At 41.6% G+C, this 16,729-nt stretch overlaps 1 protein-coding gene across 1 annotated transcript in view; it reads right to left on the reverse strand.

The window, feature by feature from the left end:
* Positions 1-8,226: 8,226 nt before the first annotated feature.
* URAD (ureidoimidazoline (2-oxo-4-hydroxy-4-carboxy-5-) decarboxylase) overlaps positions 8,227-16,729 on the reverse strand; it is a 64,967-nt gene continuing 56,464 nt past the window's right edge. The window contains exon 2 of the mRNA XM_077484074.1: positions 8,227-9,296. Coding sequence (XP_077340200.1) covers positions 8,944-9,296 — 353 coding nt within the window. The 3' untranslated portion in view covers positions 8,227-8,943. The remainder of the gene's footprint in view (positions 9,297-16,729) is intronic.

Here is a 16,729-nt window from a genome sequence, read left to right on the forward strand (position 1 = left end):
GGGTGAATTTTTATTACCAAAAGCGGTAGCCCCGAGCCACATCGGGATTGCATCGCAGGATCCAGGTACAGTTGCTTACCTTGTCCCCAGGATCCTGCGAGGTCTCCCCGCTGTGTCTGCAGTCTGTGTCTCCTCTCAATGTATCACAGAGCCAAGCTTCATTCCCTACGAGCGTCGCAACCCATGGGGACGAAGCACAGCGACAAATTCAAAAAGTAAAAAACACACAATACATACAGTACACTGTAATCTAGACCAGCTAGAAAACAGCGATATTAAATTAGAATCACTTACAGAATTGAGCGATAGTGATTTGTGGGGATATTTGTCATCAAACACTGAAAATAATGACAGCGACAATTCTGCAACTGAACAAATTTCAGTGTTTTAGATTTTATTACATTATTGAATAAATGTTATTATTATTATATTATTATTGGTTATAATTATTTATAGTTATTTATTATATTATAATTTATGTTTCAAAGTTTATCATACCTGGAATGTCTACTAGACACTCTTGTTTGGACAGATTTAAGTATGTTATTCCTTATGCCTTGTACACACGGTTGGACATTCCGATCACAAAATCCCTCTGATTTTTTCCAACGGATTTTGTCCTAAACTGGTGTTGCATACACACAGTTGGACAAAGTTGTCGGAAAATCCAATCGTTCAGAACGTGATGACGTTCATTCTTTATGATGGGACTACCTTGAGGCTAGTAGCCAATAGCTTTGGTATCGTAATTTGATCTGAGCATGCGTGGCAGATTTTTCCTGCAAATTTGAGATCCTGCTCTCAAATTTTTTCCGACTGAAGAAGTCCAATAGAGCCCACACACGATCGGATTTTCCGACAATATAATATCGGACCTTTTCCGTCTGAATTTTCGACCGTGTGTACAAGGCATAAGAATTACAGGCCTAAAATATAAAATGCCAGATTTCTATGCAAAACATTGCACTACTTTCAGCATCAAAAAACTGACATAATCATATCACCAGGGAGGTTAAAATATCCAGATTTCTGACAGGAGAGAGGGAAGAGTCATATATGGCATTTTTGCTATATTTAATAATAGGGGAAAATTGGTGCCATTTTGGAATCAGCGAGACAAATATGCCAACGAGCAAGTCTAAAATTTAAGTCACCAAAATGTGCATTGGCCCGTGAGCACTAAAATGCCCATGGGGCGTATATCATTTAAAAAAAGCAAAATGCAAAGCTCTGTTTTTATATCAACCAATCAATCAAATTATACCAAATAATCACCCTGTCTGATTCTGATAAAGAACTTGCTTACACCAGAATGCCCCCATCAATGTACATTTTCAGAAATGCTGAATTCCACTTTTGAATGACCAAGATTTTTTGGAAATCAGTATGTTACGTTAAAAAACTGTGGGCTCCAGTCAGAGACCCTGGACTCACTATGTGAGGTTAGTCCAGCGATCCCCCCCCCTCCCGCTGAGCTGTTGTATTCTGACAGGGGGACGGCGCCCCACCAGGACACTCCAATCAGCACTCTCCTCCATTGGCGGAGAACGCTGATTGGGAGTCTTCGGCTGTTTTTCCAGCATGCACGTCCCACCTAAGCCAGTCAAATGGCTGGCTTCTGTTGGACAGACTGACATACACACGGGCCGAAGGTCAGCCATTTCTTTTGAATCACCAATGTCTCCCGACATTCGGCTTGTGCCCGCTTAAGGGAGGGTTATAACTACTACCAGTTTTTGTTTTATTGATTTTGTTTTTTGAGGATTTTTTTTCCATCTGTACCGAAGGCAAAACAGGACATGAAAGCAAATTCCTTCAAAGTGAGGGAATCCCTGATAGTCACCAGAACTAGTGTTCTTATTGGAGGTTTACCCCGCTATTCCTATTCTGGGGACAACCCAAACATTTGCATATTCTTTCATGGCAAACAGAGAAGGAGCTTCTGCAGGTTACTGCAATTTTACTGGGTTTGCTGTGTGGTTTGTGTGGTTTTTAAAGGATATGTGACTCAAAAACCACACCACAAACACATCCTGGATGCTTTTTTGCTGCGTTTTTACAGCGTTTTACATTGCTTTCAATTGGAAGGTGCATTTTTGGTGCGGTTTTTCTATCTCCCCAAATATACTTAAAAAATGGTGAAGGCAGGATTCTTTTCACCGCAACTGAAGCGCACCGCCCCATGTGTGAACACATTCATTGATTGTAAAGGGAATCATTTTTCTTGAGCTTTTCAGGCACTTTTTTTAATGCAAAAGTGCTTGAAGACTCCTCAGTGTGAAAGCAGCCATGGTTATACTTTAAACCCCCTGTCAGGTTTTTATATGCCCCTTTGGGGAGATTCCCTTTCAGTTTCTGCTGGACAAAAGTCCCCACTGGAAGATTTCCCCTTTGCTCCAGTTTTGGGGACAACTCAAAGTTTTGGATTTTCCATCAACTTTTATACTGTTGTCAAAGGTCATCAGGACAAATAGAGAGGGTGAATCTTGCTAGAAGGAACACAGACAACAATAGGAACCTGAAGGAGGCAATTGCCCCTTACCACTCTTAATAAAGCTAAAAAAACTTTTGGCTTCAGATACATTTAAATTTTTCCTTCAAAAAGTTTATTTAAAGTGGTTGTAACCCTAAAAAAAATAAAAATAAAATAAAAAAGATACTGTTCCTTATAGCATTATATAGCTGGTTGATCCTGCCTGTTCTTGTGTCCCTCTGTCTGTGCTGACCACAGTAATCATGGCTGACAAGCCATGATATCATGGTCAGTTTACATGCCTCCATCAGCTCGCTCTCTGCTGTGAGTTTCTCCCCTCTCCCCGTCCCTCCCTGCCTGTCAGCATGAGAGCGGCTCTCCTCCCTACCCCTCCCATGCCATTAAGCTGCAATATGCAGCAAAAAATATATGTATCCCCTCCGGATTATGCTGGCATTAACTACAGTGTATGTGTTTTTTTTTGTTTTTTTTTTAATGAAAAGGCTAAATACTCTTTTCCACACCGCAGGATGTGATCCTCCTCTGCTGGCCGGCTGACGTCACAGGGGAATCTCAGCCCCTCCCACTTCTCTCCATAGATCAGGGAAGAAGAGCGGAGGGGGATCATGTGACCACACAGCTGGGGTGTCAGAAAAGGTATTTAGCCTTTTCATAAAAAAAAAAAAAAAAACACACAAACTGTAGTTAGTGTCAGCAATATCCAGAGGGGAACCATTAAAGTCACTATGTGACTTTACAAACACTTTAAGTTATTCTGATACAGTGTTCTTAGTTGTTTAAAGTGCCACCACTCTTAGTATTCATGGGCACCATAAAAAAATATCATCCGGGAGGGCAGTATGTCTGTCTGGTGGATGCATTGAATAATTCTTCCTGCCACTTTGCTCAACATTGTACTCACCACATACCCCATATATAGCATCCTATGTGCATTCAGCTCTGAGCAATCGCATCTATGGGGTTGATTTACTTAAGGCAAATAGACTGCGCAATTGTACTCTGCAAGTGCAGATGCTCCAGAGCTTAATAAATTAGGTAAATCTTCACTTTGCAAAGAATACCCAATCACATGCAAGGAAAATTTAAAAAAAACAGCATTTTTGCTTGCACATGATTGGATGATGGAAGTCAGCAGAGCTTCCTCTTATTTACTAAGCTCTTGAGCAACTGCACTTGCAAAGTGCACAGTTTGCCTTTAGTAAATCAACTGCTATGTGCACTGACAATGCTTTATAGGTCCATGGCACAGTTGTTGTGTACCCCTCCCAGTGTTTTAGCTATAGGTGTGCGCAGCCCATTGCTTTAGGGTGTGCACACCAAAGCTCAAGCACACATGCGTGTGAATATATATATATATATATATATATATATATATATATATATATATATATACAGTATATATAAGTATATGTAGCGATGACACTTTGGACAAAGTGTCTGTCATGTACAAATTTAGTTTTTGCCTCAGAACCGTAAAGGGGTTCTGAGGGTTAATTATGTAGGTTTAACTTTGACATCAGTTTGGCTGGGCTGTGTTAGAGTTCTGCCTGATCATGTGTACAGTTAGGTGCACATGACAGGCTTAGAACCAGGCCTGGTTGGACGTTTTAGGTATCAGCTTTCCCCGTGCCCCGCTGAGGAGTCTGGGGAAGGGTACTTAAGATGTTGAAGTCACGTGTTCTCGATTCGTTTGTTCGTTCGTTCGTGAGGCCATAGCGGTCTGTTCCTGATTCTGGACCGGGGTAGCCCCGCGAGGGGTCCCGGTCACAGGAGCGTTCGTCGCTCCGCAACATGCTTCGGTTGGCTAACCCCAATAGACCCGCCTGGTCTGGGGTAGGGATCCGTCTGTTCCCGAGTCTTGGAACTGGCTGGTCTGAGGCGCAGTAACTGGCGGAGGATTCATGGCATCCAGCGGGTGCTCTCGGCTTGGAGGGGCACCGCAGCTCGTGTAAGTGACCGGGGGAGGACTCTTCGGAGGAGGGCATCCTGAGAAGTGCCTGGTTGCTGGGTTGTGAAGGACACTGATGAATCCACGCTTTTCCAGTTCTGCCAAGGAAACAGAGAACGTTCCAGGTACTGAGGAAAAAGGTTCCTGTTCACTTCTGTTACAAGTTACTCAAGTCAAAGATTTCACAAATTCTGGATCAAAGTGCTGACTGCCATAATCTCTGGCAAGAGATTTGTTCAGCCTTGAAGTGCCCAGCTGCGAGTAGCTACTCTCTGGGTGGTATTAGAGACTTTCTGATATTAACAGTTCAAGGTGACTGAGCTTCTTCACCCTTGCCCTCTGTTCCCATACGAGACTGTGTTTGTTGGATGTTACCCTTGCAAATAAAAACCTTTTCTAAAGGACTTTTATGGTGTCAGCGTCCAAAGCTGTTGGGTACTAACTCTGAGAACCCCTAGATGTGGAGGAACAAGCCAAGTGGAGGTAACTGGTAAGCCCAAAAGTTAAGGCCACCCTGCCAAGGGTTATGGCTGCTACATATATATATACACAGACACACACATACTCTTATAAATAAATGTAAAAAAACATTTTAAAATGTATTAAAGCATGGATGGAGTAAGTAGGGCAGTGGACGTGTCAGTAGGGCACAGGTTGGTGTCAGTAGGACAATGGATGGTATTAGTCAGTTAGTAGAGAAGCCCACAGTCCATATTCCCATTGCATACATCCCTGAAATGAGCTCTTAAGGTACCAGCTGTTGTAGCGACCACCAGCTTGATACTGGAACATACACAATAAAATGTAAATATTCGCCAGCACACCAAGAATCTTCAATTACATCCAAATGTTCTTTTTATTGCAGAAAGATCACATCACAGACAGTGTAGTGCAAAGTTTTGGAGCCATGCAGGAACCCTTCGTCAGGCATGCTCCAGACGAAGGGTTCCTGCGTGGCTCTGAAACTTTGCACTACACTGTCTGTGATGTGATCTTTCTTCAATAAATAAAAATGTTGATGTAACTGAAGATTCTTGGTGTGCTGGCGAATATTTACATTTTATTGTGTATGTTCCAGTATCAAGCTGGTGGTCGCTACAACAGCTGGTACCATGTAACCAGTTACCATGTAAATGAAGATTCTTGGTGTGCTGGTGAATATTTACATTTTGGTCAGTAGAGAAGAGGACAGTGTCGGTAGGGCAGTGGATGTATTTATTTTTATATATATATATATTTTTACAATTTTATTTAGGAACCCCTTTGGGGGCTTTGGCGAAATATCAGGGGTCTAAATAGACCCCTTATGCCTCACTTTTGAGCCAAAGAAAGACTGGTGACAGAGATTCCCCAATCCCTATCTCTACAGCCTCAGCTGCACTGGACAATTACATAGTTACATAGTATGAATGAATGGGAAGTGCTCTGTGCTGAGAGGCTTCCTGGTCATTCGCACCCCATGTGCACGCCTATGGTTTTAGCGTACATGGGAGGGACAGGACCACTACCTGCTGCCTGCCAAAGTCTCTGGCAAGCTGCAGCTTGATGGGGCTGAACACCGTGCCAAGTGGTACTCACATTCAGGGCCTTATCCCTTCAGGGATGAAGGCGCAAAATACAGCTCTACTGTGTTCCAGACATTCATCCCTAAAGAAATAGGGTTTCCCATGTCACAAAGGGCCTTACCAGAGAGATGGGTTGATGTTTTGTGGTAGACCAATTACCTAGGAACTCATTGTGGATATTTTATGACATTCCAAACACTGTATCAGAGTGTGTGAGTATATAGATTTCTGTCCTATACCGGCCATACATGGCTTTGATTTCAGCTAATTACTGCAGTATTCAGCTGGAATTCAAACCTTAGGTGGCCCTGTAGGCACCACCTGGCTTGACAAAATTTGATCTAAAAATTGATGAAGTCAAGCATAAAATTCAAAGCCGAACATTGACTGCAGCTAATCAGATATAGGCACTGTTCAGGAATTCTGACAGGCATGGGAGAAGCAACTATCAGAATACAGTAGCCAGCAAGGAAGATTTCTCAATCCCCACTATCTATTTAGGAAGCATAAATGGGTGGTTTTTCAGCCTGCAGACCATACACTGTTGATTTTTTTTTGGTTTTTGGTCAGCCAGTGGGCAGAATGAAACAAGCCTACAGATTCTTCCATCTACACAAACGAGATGGATGGAGCAATCCCCCCTCCCAGCAAACTGCTTGCAGCCACTGATTGATGGAAAATTTTCCAACAAGTCCCATCGACAGAAGTCAAACAAATGATCAACTTCTAGCAAGCAAAGATAGCCATACATTAATTAAAATTAAGCTAGTTCCTGCTGAACTGGCTGAATTTACAATTAGTGTATGGTCAGTGATAAATGCCTCCTTATAAAAGAAAACCAATACTCCTGCACTTGAGAAGTTACTGTGTGGCTTGTTGAAAATGTGTCTCCACTGATTCAGTTACCACATTGGCTATGCTGCCACTCACAACAGGTCAGGAAAATCAAAGTGGAACTCTATAAAGAAAAGGAACAGAGGGTGTACCAGCCTAGTGCATTACCTTTGTAATGATTTATTATTTAAAAAAAATCATAAAATATAGAGCTCTAAAGAAGAGGGGACATCTCCTGAAATGCAGCAGATTTTTTTGACTCCTTCCACAATTGTTACTTGCCAGCAGATCATGCGGCTCCACTATATTTTGCTTGAAATATTCATTCATTTGTAAGTATATTTTATCTTTTTTTTTAAATAATAAATTGTCGCAAAGGTAATGCGCTAGGCTCGTGCACCCTCTGTTCCCTTTCTTTATAAAGGCCTCCTTACCTGCCCCTTACCAATCTGTCTTAACCACTTCCGGACTGCCCACCGTCATTATATGGCGGTATTTTAAAGAGGAATATTGTTGTTATGGCAGCAACAACTGGCATAACCCCAGTATCTTCTTCTTCAGCAGGTGGTCGGCTTTCAGATAAAAGTGGTCTCTGTGGTGGATTCACCACGAGATTACTTTTATCGGCGGTGGGAGAGGCCCCCCGCCGTGCTGCGGTGACCTCTACTGCTTACCGGAGCTGACGGCAGCGGCGGAGGTGATCAGTCCTCTTTCGTGTTAGGTATGGAGCTGAGTGAGGGGAAGATGGCTCCCACCCGGCCCCATACCATTGCAGGGCGGACGTGACATCAAAACGTCACTTCTGCCTATAGCTCTTAAAGGGACTTTTTCTTTTGATTGCATTTTAGTGTAAATATGAGATCTGGGGTCTTTTTGACGAGGAATATCAAATGGCGATCCGTGCAATACTTTCTGCCACGCTGTCTTACAAGCACACTTGGAAAAAATAAATTTAATGAATTAAAAAATATGGCAACAGTAAAATTACCCCAATTTTTTTTTTTATAGTGAAAGACGATGTTGCACCGAGTAAATTGATACCCAACATGTCACGCTTCAAAGTTTCTCCCACTCGTGGAATGGCGACAAACTTTTACCCTTAAAAATCTCCATATGCGACATTAAAAAAATTCTACATGTACAGAAACCTTATTTTTTAATTCAAAAAATTCATTTTTTTCCATAAAAAGTGTGCTTGTAAGACAGTGTGGCAGAAAGTATTGCACAGATCGCCATTTGATTCTCTAGGGTGTTAGAAAAAACAAAAATAATGTTTGGGGGTTCTAAGTAATTAATTTCTAACAAAAAAACAGATTTTAACGTGTAAGCAACAAGTTTGAGAAATAGGCCTGATCTTAAAGTGGTTAAATAAACAACTCATAAACTTTCTTTTTTAATGTGTTTTATTGAAGTTGCCCGCAGATACAAAAAATGTAGACATAAGCAATGCAGATACATAGTAACTCCTATGCTTTTATTTACACGTAAGAGCATGTTATGTTGGAGTAGGGTTTCTTATGTCACTGTTCTGCACTTTTCCATAAGGTCAACTTAAGACATTTAGGAACACTTATTACACCTGTAAAACATGATACAAAACCATAATATAGAACCACTTTAACCACTTGTAATCCACTCTATAGGCATGTGCCTCAGTGCCTCATTTCAGAGTTAAAAAATATATAATTTTATGATTATGGAAGGATCTGTTGGAGCTTCTACATTTAAGCGTGGCAGGAGCTAAATAATTACCTGAAGTCTGTTAAATAAGGGATTGTTACATACATTAAAAAAATAATCACTGACCCTCATTATTTTAAAAATGTAAATACTTTTCCTGACCTCCAGCTCAGCACATTACACTTTAGAGAAATAGAATGATAAACCTTTGTGAAACTACAATTCCTAGCATGCATGAAAATGGCAATACAACGTTGATATGAGGCTCACCAATCTGACGGAATAAACATACAGATTTCAAAATATGCCACAGTGTAATTTTTTGAGTATTGTGTCTAACTATTATATTTTTTAAGTATGTAGGAACAAAAAGGTAATACTGTTTGATTACACTTTTTTGTTTGGAAATTAAAGAAAACAAATTACAACTTTGTAGGCATCAGAACACCTTTACTCAACTCTTGTACCCTCAAATGACAAATCTTCTTAACTTCTTCAATGCCCTTTAGAAGTTCTTGCAATGGATCATTTTGAAGGCGAGCGTGCATTTCCTCCATAATTTTATATTTATCTGACATTTTAGCACATATGACAAAGGGAAATCCAAACTTGGTCTTGTATTGAGAATTTAGGAGGACAAGTGTTTCCCGTTCTCCACTTGTAAGGGTGGTGAGACCAGCTTGTCTTTGCTCCTGCTGGGATTCTATTGTTAATGATCCACTTGTTAGTTCTCTCCCGGCCAAATCAGGATGACATCTTAAGATCCCTTCTTTGCCTATTTAAAATAAAATTAATGCATGAAAAAAAATGGAAACATTCTGATGCAGCTTTTCACCCGATGATAGATTTTTTTTAGTAAATAGTGTCACAATAGCAAACAACAACAAAAAGGTTACACTTTATTGAGTGCTACCAGTAGGGCTTTTATTGGCAAGGTTGTGATTATATGGCAATAAAAACATTTGGTCAGTACACTGGGTAACCAAGAGAATAATGTAATAAGCTTGTGGAATTTATGGCTTCCCTCAAGCAGGGACAAGATAAGAACTTTAGGATATTTCCAGTCTTTTCAAGCTGAACTCTCAAGGCTTTGATGTGCCCCAGCCTACAGAGCTGGTCTATTCTTATGCTGGGGTGGTTGGTGGAAGTGTCCTGCAACCATTGTTAAATACAGAGAAATAATTTCTAAGGTGACTTGTTTTTTAACACTGCCCAAGCACACAGAGGGGGTGGGTTGTAAACAGGCTGTCTAGTGGAAAAGTTCAACATTTCTAATTTTTATTCCGAAATTTATTTTACTCTACCCTTATATTTATTAGATTCCAAGGAGTTGATTTACTAAAGAAAATAGGCTGTCCACATTGCAAGTGACGTTGCATTTTGCAAGGGAAGTTGCACTTTGCATGGGAGGTGAAATGTAACTTTGCAAAAATACCCAATCATGTGCAAGGAAAAAATACCCCACATTTTTGCTTGAACATGATTGGATGAATGAAGTCAGCAGAACTTCACCCCACTAAACTCTGAGAAAATTTCCTTGCAATGTGCAACTTTCATTGCAAAGTTATCAATCTATTTGACTTAAGTAAACCAACTACACAAGAGGAAAAATTGAACTTATGCTGGCCATAGAAGGATAGATATGTCAAGTGACAGTTGGAGACATTTCTGTTCATTTTTTAATCATCAGAACTACTACTACCTTACTGTGATCCTTGTGTTATGCTGACAATGGCACTCAGGTGTTACTTCTGACAGACTGAAGATTTTACAATGATGCCACTGACTGCCTGATGCATTAGGGTTTAATAATACCTGGTAACCACTGTTAACCCTCAAAATGAGAAGCTTTACTTGTATTTCACTAGACCAAAGCTATCTATGGTCAGTTTTAAACTAAATACAAAGGCAGATGTGCCCAAAATGCAACTGTGAACTTTCCCAGGTGCAGGACATGCAAAAAAAATATATTCAAAAAAAGGGTCAAACTAAAAGGTTCCAGGCAGCAAATGTAGCAAGAATCCAAAAATAACCTCACTAAGTCCCTGGGGTGTACTAAGTCTATGCAGTGTAACTTTTTACTTGTTTTTGCTAGTTTTCTGTATCACCAATAATGTAAGTAACTGAGTTAAAATAAATGGTGTTACTTAACGCCGTTAGTTTAGAGGGTAACGAGTAATCTAACTGATTACTCTTCCCCTCATGGTAACGCTGTTCCCATTACTTGGACGGCGTTACTGCAATTACATCTACCGCCACGGGGGGCGGTAGATGTAATTGCCATAATGCCGCAACTACATCTACCGCCACTAGGGGCGCAACGGATCATCATGCACCACGATCCGGAGCGCTCCGCGGCTTCGGCCTTAGGAAAGGTTGCGGTTTCGGCCTAGCTCCGGAGCGGCGGCCATCTTGGTGCACCCGTCGGCAGTTTATGATGTGATTGCTCAAATGACGCTGTATCCTCTCTGTACAGATCTGATGGCCTCTATTCCCTGCCAATACTCTGCAATACCCTGTTAATACTCTGCAATTCCCTGTCAATACTCTGCAATACCCTGCAATACCCTGCAATACTCTGCAATACCCTGCAATACCCTGCAATACCCTGCAATACTCTGCAATACCTTGCAATACTCTGCAATACCCTGCAATACCCTGCAATACCCTGCAGTACCCTGCCAATACCATGCAATACCCTGCAATGCCATGCAATACTCTGCAGTACCCTGTCAATACTCTGCAATATCCTGCCAATGCTCTGTAATACCCTGCCAATGCTCTACAATATCCTGCCAATACTCTACAATACCCTGCCAATACTCTGCAATACCCTGCCAATACTCTGCAATACCCTGCAATACTCCGCAATACCCTGCAATACTCCGCAGTACCCTGCCAATACCCAGCCAATACTCTGCAATACCCTGCCAATACTCTGCAATGCCATGCAATACTCTGCAGTACCCTGCCAATACCCTACCAATACCCTGCCAATGCTCTGCAATACCCTGGCAATACTCTACAATACCCTGACAATACTCTGCAATACCCTGCCAATACTCTGTCATACCCAGCCAATACTCTGCCATACTCTGCCATACTCGGTAATACCCAGCCATACTCGTTAATACCCAGCCATACTCGTTAATACCCAGCCATACTCGGTAATACCCAGCCATACTCGGTAATATCCAGCCATACTCTGCCATACTCTGCAATACTCTGTAATATCCAGCCATACTCTGCCATACTCTGCAATACTCGGTAATACCCAGCCATACTCGGCGATACCCAGCCATGCTCAGCCGTACCTAGCCATACTCGGCAAATATTACAGTGGGGGAGATGTGGATATTACAGTGGGGGAGACTGTGGAAATTACAGTGGGGACTATATGGTGGTGGAATTTTCACAGGTTTTTGCAAATTCAATTATTATTTGCTGATCAGAAAAATGATCCGATCCGTGACTTTGGAAATAGACGTGCAGGGGGGTACAGAGGGAAATAGACGTGCAGGGGGGTACAGAGGGGAAATAGACGTGCAGGGGGGAACGCACCCCTCGCTTACAGTATTACTAGACCCGCCCCTTAGAATATGAAAAAAAAAGTTATAGTTACTTTGCTGAGTAACTGATTACTTTTCCAATGTAGTAACTGAGTTACTAACACAATTACTTTTTGGGAGAAGTAATTTGAAACTTAACTAATTACTTTTTTAAAGTAAAATGACCAACACTGCCAATCACATTCAAGTATCCAAGACAAATCTTAATCTGATTGGAGGCTGTGAGAAATAGTACTGGTATTTTTTAGTTTTATATGTGAGAGACGGCTTACATGTTAACCCTTGTGTATACGTACATGACTATAGTAAGAACATTAGACTGTTAGCTCATTTAGGATTGGAAGCAGTTTCAGGATTTGGTGGCGCTACATAGGCTAATCACTTAAAGATCATGATTATTTATGTTAGAAAGAAGTCCTTGTGTACACCATGTGGAACTTCAATGGTATGTCCTGTCACATAATATTCCACAAACAGCGCACTTGACAGTGCGCTTCGCAGGGAATATTCATTATGGAGTTTGTAACATATGCACCCCTTGGTTCCACTTTAAATATTTCAGCCAGTGTAACCCAAGGTAGGCATAATATAGCTTTCCCTTCCTGAAACTGAAGCAACAACACACTGTTGATGTTATCACTGTGCTCTCTTCTGCTATCAGTAAGCTGTTTGTGTGGACAAACTCAATTTTTGTATATATTCGTTATTTTAAGTATAGCTAATGCTATTTTGGCTATACTCCTCCTGGGGATAATAGGAGTGAAGTTCGTACGGCACTTCTGTGATCCGTTTTCAGCCAACAGCGGGCTAAAGCCTGTTGTCAGTAGACATCACTCGGTCGGTCCAGGCTCAGGAAAGATCCCAACTTTAAAGTCAGGATCCACACAGAAGCATAGATTGTCACCTGCCTCAGTCTCACAGTGAGCCGCTGAGAGACTGAGCCAGCCGCTCCCACCCCATTCACAGCCCAGTGCTGGAGACAGACTTTCACAGCTCTCTGCTCAGAGCGGAGGGGGAGAACTTAACGATCAGCGGTGCTTGATTGCTCAGCTCTCATTACAGAGCTGGCAGGGGACAGTTGATGCAGAATTTTATGTTCTGCTTTAAAAAAAAACACCCTAATTTCTCCTTCCCCAATAACTCCTATACATTTAGTTTAAATAGTATAACGTATAGCTGAAATTGCCCAAATCTTGCCCAAATCTTGGGGAAATTAAAACTCTCAGTTTGTCTCCATAGTTCTACTTAAAAGCCGCGTACACACGGGCGGACTGTCTGGCCAACTTAGTCCGTCAAACGATCCGACGGACAATCCGTCCTACTTTCGAATGAACGGACTTGACCACACACGATGCACAAACAGTCCGTCGAAAGTTTGCACGATGACGTGTACAGCACGTACGACGGGACTAGAAATAGGAAGTCCAATACACAGCAAAGCACCCTTCCGCCGTGTAAATCCTTTCTGAGCATGCGCCATACTTAGTCCGTCGAACTAGCCTACTCACGAGCGGATTGTCCGCTGAAACCAAAGTCTGACGGACAATATTACGGAAATTCCGAAATACTTAGTCCGCCAGACTGCACGCTGAAAAAGTCCGCTGAAGCCCACACACGAGCGGACTGTCCGCTGAAATGTGTTTCGACGGACTAAGTTGGCCAGACAGTCCGCCCGTGTGTACGCGGCTAAACAGAGGTCCTGAAACATTGCAGTTTTTTAATAACTGTTACACACACACACACAAAATAATATTGTTTGGAAGTGGTTCTGGGATCATTAAAAAAGTAAATGAAAGTGGAATGTTGGCTGCAATTTATTTTGTGTTTCCTGGCAGTTTGAGCTAAAGTTAATGTCACCTTAGAATGATGGGGCTAGCATATGACAGCGTATATACCATGTGATCCAGCATTAGTGTTCACAATTTTATATTGCTAATTGGTTAACATTATACACAAAGAAAAACACACAAACAGAAAATACTGTTAAATAACTAATTAAAGGGTGATGTGAGGAGGAAATGGAAATGAAGGTTTCTCTGTCATTACATGCTCACTGTACAAGCTCAGGATTGTAGACACTGCAGGGCGATCGTGATAAACAGGATGCAGGGACTGTAATGTGCCTGGAGCTGACTCATGTTCCATGTAACTCTTTGATATTCATATACCCAGCAGCCCTTTACACACATTGTTCTGCTAAGGGATCCTTTCCCACACACACTCAAATATAAATTTAGGAAAAAGATCATATACAATACAGAATGTTTGATTTGACAGCATATGAAACAATAGCTGTTCTAGACATCCAAGAGAATATATGGGGATAGACTGTGGATCTATGTAATATGCCTTCCTGAAAAACATTGGTTTTGAGAGTATATTTAAATACTTGGAGGGTTGGTCTGCCATGGAATAGGAAATGGAGTTTTAAAGAAATTGATAAGCAACAGAGAATTGCTTGTAACCAGGGAGGAAGACGGAGTCGTTGGGGAGTAGAGCTCCTGGATTAGTGTAGACCTAGAGATGAAATAGGAGCAGTAGGAAAGTGTATGCTGTATATTACTATTTAAGTTTTAATTATGAGTTTTTTGGATTTATTTGAAGAAGCCTTATAAATATGATCTTTTAGCTATAATGATAAATACAACTAGGGGAAGGAGAATTGATAGAAAAATAAGTTCACACTATTGTTTAGCACCAAGTAGACCTCCTTTTTTGGGAATAAACTGAAATAATCACTTCCTGTAGCTGGCTAGACCTGTTCAGCATTTAAATATTTTATTATATCTTTTCATGTGACAACAATTAAGAAATGACACTTTACTACAATGAAAAGTAGTGAGTGTACAGCTTGTATAACAGTGTAAATTTACTGTCCCCTCAAAAATAACTCAACGCACAGCCATTCATTTCTAAGCCGCTGGCAACAAAAGTGAGTACACCCCTAAGTGAAAATGTTCAAATTGGGCCCGAAGTGTCAATATTTTGTGTGGCCACCGTTATTTTTCAGCACTGCCTTAACCCTCTTGGGTATGGAGTTCACCAGAGCTGCACAGGTTGCCACTGGAGTCCTCTTCCACTCATCCATGATGACATCACGGAGCTGGTGGATGTTAGAGACCTTACGCTCCTCCACCTTCCGTTTGAGGATGTCCCATAGATGGTCAATAGGGTTTAAGTCTGGAGACATGCTTGGCCAGTCCATCACCTTTACCCTATACTTCTTTAGCTAGGCAGTGGTCATCTTAGAGGTGTGTTTGGGGTCATTATTATGTTGGATTACTGCCCTGCAGCCCAGTCTCCGAAGGGAGGGGATCATGCTCTGCTTCAGTATGTCACAGTACATGTTGGCATTCATGGTTCCCACAATGAACTGTAAATCACCAGTGTCGGCAGCACTCACGCAGCCCCAGACCGTGACACTCCCACCACCATGCTTGACTGTAGGCAAGACACACTTGTCTTTGTACTCCTCACCTGGTTGCCGTGACACACACGCTTGACACTATCTGAACCAAATAAATGTATCTTGAGCTCATCAGACCACAGGACATGGTTCCAGTAATCCATGTCCTTAGTCTGCTTGTCTTCAGCAAACTGTTTGCAGGCTTTCTTGTGCATCATCTTTAGAAGAGGCTTCCTTCTGGGACAACCGCCATGCAGACCAATTTGATGCAATGTGGCAGTGCAGTGCGGCATATGGTCTAAGCACTGACAGGCCGATCCCTCACCCCTTCAACCTCTGCAGCAATGCTGGTACCACTCATACGTCTATTTCCCAAAGACAACCTCTGGATATGACACTGAGCACGTGCCCTCAACTTCTTTAGTTGCCCATGGCGAGGCCTGTTCTGAATGAAACCTGTCCTGTTAAACCGCTGTACGGTATTGGGCACCGTGCTGCAGCTCAGTTTCAGGGCCATCTTTATGTAGAGCAACAATTATTGAAGATGACCCATACAGAATACTAAAAATCACACAAACATAATCTATGCATTATTGTTATGTCCACAAAGCTATCAAATTAAACAAATTGAAAACGACTTATTGACTTATTGTGGCCTCCCAGACCTAAATTACCATTTAATCCTTACAGTGTGGGGGTTATCCCAATACAAGAGAGGCCTTTTCTTTCCCTGGAGTTTAGCTTTAAAAAGACCTTGTCATCAACTTCAAGAAGAACTGAAAAGAATTACAGGAAAAGACACAGAAAAATTAAGTATTTTAATTGTTTATTAGCAGTGTTTTCCTTTCCATAAATTATTTTTATTCACTTATAATATGCTTTGTACTTGCTAGAAAATATGACTACTCCAGAAGAGTAAATTCCCCAGCACAGTCCCCACCCTCTTATCATGTTAACTTCTGGGAGTGTATAATAACTCATACTAATACATGCTGGCCCAGCTCCCCTGCCTCTCCCTTCGCCTTCCCTTTTATGTAGCTGATGGGGAAGGAATGGAGGCAAATACTATAAAGTCCTACTTGAGCGACTGCTCTGAGTCTGCTGACATCCCATCCAGAATGGTGATGGCCAGCAGCAGTCTCAAAGCATTTGGATGTCTAGGCAAGGCAGGCTTTTATAGGTAAATAACATGCAAAAAAAATGCTAAATTCACATATAATCTGGAGGGAATAT

The sequence above is a fragment of the Lithobates pipiens genome, unplaced genomic scaffold (assembly GCF_037356315.1).
Source record: "Lithobates pipiens isolate NorthernLeopardFrog02 unplaced genomic scaffold, aLitPip1_a1.2 Scaffold_16, whole genome shotgun sequence".
Classification (NCBI taxonomy): domain Eukaryota; kingdom Metazoa; phylum Chordata; class Amphibia; order Anura; family Ranidae; genus Lithobates; species Lithobates pipiens.